Source organism: Bubalus kerabau, chromosome 17 (genome assembly GCF_029407905.1).
Source record: "Bubalus kerabau isolate K-KA32 ecotype Philippines breed swamp buffalo chromosome 17, PCC_UOA_SB_1v2, whole genome shotgun sequence".
NCBI classification, from domain to species: Eukaryota; Metazoa; Chordata; class Mammalia; order Artiodactyla; family Bovidae; genus Bubalus; species Bubalus kerabau.
The window spans coordinates 4176571-4183138 of NC_073640.1; the positions used below are offsets into that span (position 1 = coordinate 4176571).

General features: G+C 41.7%; 1 protein-coding gene across 1 annotated transcript; it reads right to left on the minus strand.

Annotated features, from left to right (window-relative positions):
• Positions 1 to 1259: 1259 nt before the first annotated feature.
• On the minus strand, positions 1260 to 6061 carry LOC129631083 (cytochrome b-c1 complex subunit Rieske, mitochondrial). Its single transcript, XM_055551859.1, has 2 exons — positions 5755 to 6061; positions 1260 to 2080 (listed from the first exon to the last, which is right to left on the minus strand). Exons 1-2 carry the CDS (start codon positions 5966 to 5968, stop codon positions 1470 to 1472), a joined length of 825 nt encoding a protein of 274 aa, XP_055407834.1. The 5' UTR covers positions 5969 to 6061; the 3' UTR covers positions 1260 to 1469.
• Between the last annotated feature and the right edge of the window lie 507 nt (positions 6062 to 6568).

Here is a 6568-nt window from a genome sequence, read left to right on the forward strand (position 1 = left end):
GAAATGATCCAAATGTTAAAACCAAACACTATAAACATATATTACTCATACATGATACAGTTTCACTATTTTTAAATGAAACAATACCAACTTTTCCTTGGTAATCTACATAGGCACAAAAGGTCAGAGAGCCCTCCATTTAAAATAGAGAACATGTCAAAAAGTAGCAAATTTGCAGGTTTGTCTCATACTTAAATACTTGAACCTAAATGTCATTATATGGAGATCTGGAACAAAATACTATTAAGTGCCCCATATATTGTACCTGCTAATTTTCCCTCTAGAATGGATGGCAAAAATGAACCAGTTTGTTATCTACTTGTAAGCCTGGAAACTGCCATTTTCTGACACACATTGATTTTAAAGTCTAGAACCCTAAAAGACCAGTTCCCTCTGGAAGATCTAATCACTGAATCTCATTTGCTATTTTACAAAAACATGTGTGATCACAAGGTGTGCCCAGTGGAGTACATACTAACGCACCTCCAAATGGAAAAGACAAGACAAACCTATCATGATAGCTGTGATCTCAACAAAGGGCAAAGTCCACTTCCGGTTCCTACAGAGAATACCAGATCTTGGTCTTATTTGACCTGTGAACTGGAAGCAAGAAGCAGAAAGAAGAGGGGGTTGATTCAGGTTTGTCTCCCTGTCCCCACCCTCACTTCACAGTGAAAAGTGGTGTCTCCAAATCCAACTGGGAGAAGCACCTCAAAATGTTACCATCAAAGAAACAAAACCAGCAGGATCATTTTCACACAAAGGTAGTATTAAATCTCAGATATACTATGCCCTCTCTGCCTCCTGACAGGATGGATGGATGAGCTCTGGGGGACATAAATACCTCCACCAGATGAAGGAAATAACAGAGCAGCACTTCCGTTTTGGAAAGCTGCTCTCAGAAAATACCCCACACCACTGCCTGTTAAAACTGAAGAATTCTAATTAATAAGTTACTCCCATAAATGATGGATAAAACTTCTTGGCCTGTCATACAGGTGGGAGTGGAAGGTGTGCATAGCCACATGTGCAAAACAGCAAAGCAACTTGGATACTATTGTTTCTGCCAATGCCAAAAAACATCTCCCAGGTCTTGGGAGATGACCGGCTAATTCTACCTCAACCTAACCATGAGCTCTGTAGAATCTCTGTCCCTGACAGAAGGTAAATAATCAGAAAGTCAACTACAGATTTCACAAATATTTTATACACTCATCTACAATTTTTAATTAGAATTAACTATCAAAGACACTGCACCCTTTGAGCATAACAATGTTTAATGGTGGCTTTTTTAGGTGAATGCTTGAAAGTATTCAACATTAAATTCAATTTACATGTTTGCAAACACATTATTAGCAATTCTTAAAGATTTCAAATCAACTAATTCAAAGAACAGAAGGCTTGTTCTCAATTAACTCTTCTGAGGTGACATGAAGACTGAAAGAAGCCTATAACTTGAGTCCAGGTCTCTAACCAACAATCACCATATCATCGCTGGTGAACTCATATGAGGGAACTTCAAGGTTGAGAGGTGCAGGCCCCTTCCTGATCCTGCCAGACGCATCATAGTGTGACCCATGGCAAGGGCAGTAATAACCACCAAAATCTCCTGCATTTGCAATGGGTACACAACCAAGATGAGTGCAAACACCTATCAAGATAACCCACTCAGGTTTCTTTACTCGTTCTAAGTCATGCTGTGGGTCCCTCAATTGGGACACTTCAACTGCAGCTTCCTGGTCAATTTCCTTCTTGGTTCGATGGCGCACGAACAGGGGTTTGCCTCTCCATTTGAAAGCCATGTTCTTCCCCTCTGGAATATCGGATAACTTGATTTCAATTTTCGACATGGCCAACACATCGGCAGAAGCACTCATGCTGGAAACAAACTGAGAGACGACATTCTTGGCAGCATATGCAACACCCACAGTAGTTGTTGCAGTTATCAAATAGGAAAAACCTTTCCGAGCCTCACTGCTCTCTTTTGAAGACTTTGTACTATCTAACACTTCAGGGCGACGATAGTCAGAGAAGTCAGGCACTTTGATGTCTGTATGGGAATAACGAACAGAAGCAGGGACTGCAAGATAAACAGAAGGTTAAAAAAACACAATTAGATGAGGACCCTGAAAGAGGCATACATCAGGGAATGGGCCCTTATGAATTCATAAGCAAAAATAAAATTATTAAAACGTGAAATACAGCCCTCACTGGTCTCAGAAATGGCCAAGTTGGCAGTGCCAGCAAATAAAATACTGAAAACAAAATTAACTCAACCACTACCTATCATATTGGTATGAAATCATAATATGTATAATTGACTCCACCTGAGAGAACACTGCTGATTCAGAATTTGTAACAATTCAGTGCATCAGGTTAAAAAAAGTTAAACAGTACTGCAAACAGCAATATTTTAACTCTCAAAAAATTCAACCTGCTAAGATATACTGTGCAACTATGCTAAATATCATCCATATTTTCTGGATTAGAAGAGACCCTAAAACTCATCTAGTCCATTCATTAAACTGATGTGAACACCTTATTAACCCAAATGTCTAACTGTATATTCCTATCTACCTGCTCTCCAAACTTCTAAAAATTCATAACTTAAGAATTGTTAAGATAATAAACACCACTGTTTACACATTCTGTAAACAGTATAAATTTAGTAGCAGAAAACTTAAAGAGATTTCTATTTTAGATTTTGGGGTAAAAATTCAAGTAAAACCACTAATGGGCAGAAAAGACACCCTTATCAGACTATGTAACTATCAAAATCAAATGAAATCTCCAAAAGAACCAATTATTTCAATTCAGTATAATAAGAAAAAAAAAGAGCAATTTTTTTCATATAACATCAGTGAAGGGCAATAACATCTATAAGAGTGGGGTATTATTATTTTTTTTTTTAACTGCTGTGGATCTCTCAACTGGGACACTTTACTCCAGGCCATAAATAGGCCAATGTTAATATCAAATGAACATTAAATAACCAAACAATTACTGTTTATGCAGTACAGTAAGTCCCCCATATACAAATGAATTCTGTTTTGAGAGTGCATTTTTGAGTTCAATTTGTTCCTAAGTCCAACAGAGTTAGCCTAGGTACCCAACTAACACAATCAACTACACAGTACTGTACTGTAACAGGTTTACAATATTTTTTACACAAATAATACATAAAAAACAAACACAAAAAATAAAATATATTTTTAATCTTGAAAAGTACAGAAGTACAACAGTTGGCAAACAGGGGCTGGCATCAAATAAACAGGCAAGAGGTGCCCACTGGAGGAGGGAGAGGAGGTGGGAGATGGTAGAGCTGAAGAACAGTCAGAAATAGAGGAGACAAAGGGCAAGCTGCAATTTCACTCACGCCTGACGCTGATGGAACACATGTTCGAATCTTTGAAAGTTCAAAACTTGGAGGTTCTTATTGTATTATGGATGCAACAGTTTACTTTTTCAAACAACAGGTATGTCCTGTCCCATACCATTTTTTAATGTCTGACAAAAAATTAACTTACAGTATCACCTTTAAGTATGTTTCAGAAAGTAAATCTCTTTGCAAAGTGCATATTCGTTTAAAAAAATCTACAACACGGATCTGCTTTTTAGAAAAGGAGACACTAAAAACTCCTCAGTTTTAGAAAATGTTTCCAAAAGAAACATGAACTTATAAAAAGCATTGTCACATAAGCTGCAATTCTATTTGACCTACTAGGCTGTCTCACCCTAACATACTGCCTTGAGCAGTCAAACAATTACAATAAGGAATATGTTTCACATGGTCAGTAATTTTATGGAAGCCATAAGTAGTCAAAAACAATGGAGAAACCTATCTACGTACTTTTCTAACTCACTCAATATTTTTTGGAGGGGACAAGGACACAGGTAGTGACTACTGGATACTCACAACTATAGCAAAGTGACATATCACATACTACCCTACTTAAGTGTGACTTTCTTTCCCCTAGGACTGTCTAGGATTACACAGGAAAGAGATGCATAGCATACCTAAAAGATAAAGAAACCCAAGTTCATACTTAAAAGCCCTGTCTACAATCCTTCCACACAAGGAAATGCAGAGAATACTAAAGAGAATGACTTTGACATTATCATCCAGAGATTTGGTAGCAAAAGAAATCCAGTTGTCTACTCACATTTTATCTAGTAGGTTACACTTTATATTGAATTCCATCATTAAGAACACTTTGGGAAATTAAAAGTGCTATATATTGTAAAAATCATTCTCTAAATAATTCACATGAATTCTATTAGGTGTGACTTTTAGTAGCAAAGACATTATATTTAGCTCTAAATGAAAACAAAATCAAATACTTATAGAAACATCATCTAGAAATGGAGAAAAATTAAGGCACTATAACAACACAGTTTTGTTTTAAAGTGAGCTTTGCTGCTGCTGCTAAGTCGCTTCAGTCGTGTCCGACTCTGTGTGACCCCACAGACGGCAGCCCACCAGGCTCCCCCGTCCCTGGGATTCTCCAGGCAAGAACACTGGAGTGGGCTGCCATTTCCTTCTCCAAAAGTGAGCTCTAATGTATCCCAATTCAGGGATCTTCTTCTGCCTCAACTGCCCCTTACCATACCCTCTATTAACCATCTTTCCACAAACCATCTATACAGAAAATTTTAACATGAACTTAAGCTTCAAGCTGAAGTCACGATTACAGAAAACACGTTTGCCTTATACCTCTACCACTTCTTGGAAAAGTCAGGTAAGCCCGTGATTTTTAGAAGAAACTCTTTAGCCATATGACCAATTCCAAGATATTTTTCATCTTTGTTATTGAAATTTTCTCCTAATTGTTTCTCATTTGGGTCCAAATTACTGGCTTGGGCAATTTCTCTAAAATCGGGGGGCACACTAAGAAAAACTGCCACTTTATTCACTCACAAATACTCTGCACCAACTACACGCAAAATCTGAAGTTGTGGAAGATAGAAAAATAAAGGATACTCTCTATACCTTGAAGCTCAAGGTCAGAGGAATCCTCAATAAATCCAATACAGAATAGAAAGTGTTATGCGCTATAAAACATAAAGGAATCAGCAACATAAGATTTTACTAACCTGATCCTGAACTGAGAGGATGGGTAAAACTTGGAAATGTGGAAAACTGGGAGGGGCGTTTAGAGTAAAGATAAAGGGTGAATGCAGGCCGACTTAAGAGGGTGGGGGACAACTTGGTGTAGCGCCAAGGTCAATGGGACCAGGCAAGTAACAAAGAATGAAGCAGGCCTGATGAGGACTGTGATGAACTGGGGAAGCACTTGCTTCAGTGAAGGATGCAACCAGTACACACGAGAATGGAAACCAGAGCCCAGCACTGCCAACATTCAACATTTCCAGAGGCGCCAAAGATAGTCCGTTTTTAACAACTATGCAGGTAAAGGTAGACTACAGGTACCTGGCTCACAAGCTGCCAATTAAGGATCTCCAAACAGTGCATAAAATCAGAACAAGGCACCAAAGATAAACTAGGATATGCTGACAAGAGGCGTAAAATATGCTCTTAGTGAGAGCTTACGGCTAAATCAGTCTTTCAAATCTTTCACTATTACAGAGGCCTGGGAGGCGCAGAGGCCTAACCAAGGTCAACCAGGCCCGCAGGCCATGCCATTCCCAACCAGGGCTCTGTTCCATTACCCGCAGCCCCCTGCCCTTCTCAACTGCTCCCTGAGTCCAGGGCCGGAAGGAGCAAGACAAGAGGCACCCTTCAGCCCGGCTCACCATTGAGGCTCACGGAAGCGACCAAAGGCCGGCCCGCGGCCTGGCCTCTGAGCGACTCCCGGCACAGGACGGAGCGCTTCAAGTCCAGCACAGGCGACTCCGAGGTGGCGGGCACCGCGGCCTGTACCAGGGGCCGCAGCGCGCCCGCCACCCCGCGGGACGTGGCCGACAGGACGGGCGCGAATGGGCCCGAGCGCGCGGCAACCGACAACATGGCGACAGCAGCTCCAAAAGCCAAGCCGGTCACAGGGACGACCTTCCGGCCGCAGCGCAGGCGCGAACGGGCGACGAGGGCGCGGGATCGTGACGTCAGCGCGCCAGCTGAGGGGAAGCCCCGCCTCCACACGGGGTGGGGCCAGCACGGAGAGCCGCGGCGTCGAGGGCGGGGCGAGGGCCCGCGCGCAGGATGAGGAGTGATCTCATTTGTTAGCGCCTGATTACCAACAAAGGTCCGTCTAGTCAAGGCTATGGTTTTTCCTGTGGTCATGTATGGATGTGAGAGTTGGACTGTGAAGAAAGCTGAACGCCGAAGAATTGATGCTTTTGAACTGTGGTGTTGGAGAAGACTCTTGAGAGTCCCTTGGACTGCAAGGAGATCCAACCAGTCCATTCTGAAGGAGATCAGCCCTGGGATTTCTTTGGAAGGAATGATGCTAAAGCTGAAACTCCAGTACTTTGGCCACCTCATGCGAAGAGTTGACTCATTGGAAAAGACTCTGTTGCTGGGAGGGATTGGGGGCAGGAGGAGAAGGGGACGACAGAGGATGAGATGGCTGGATGGCATCACTGACTCGATGGACGTGAGTCTGAGTGA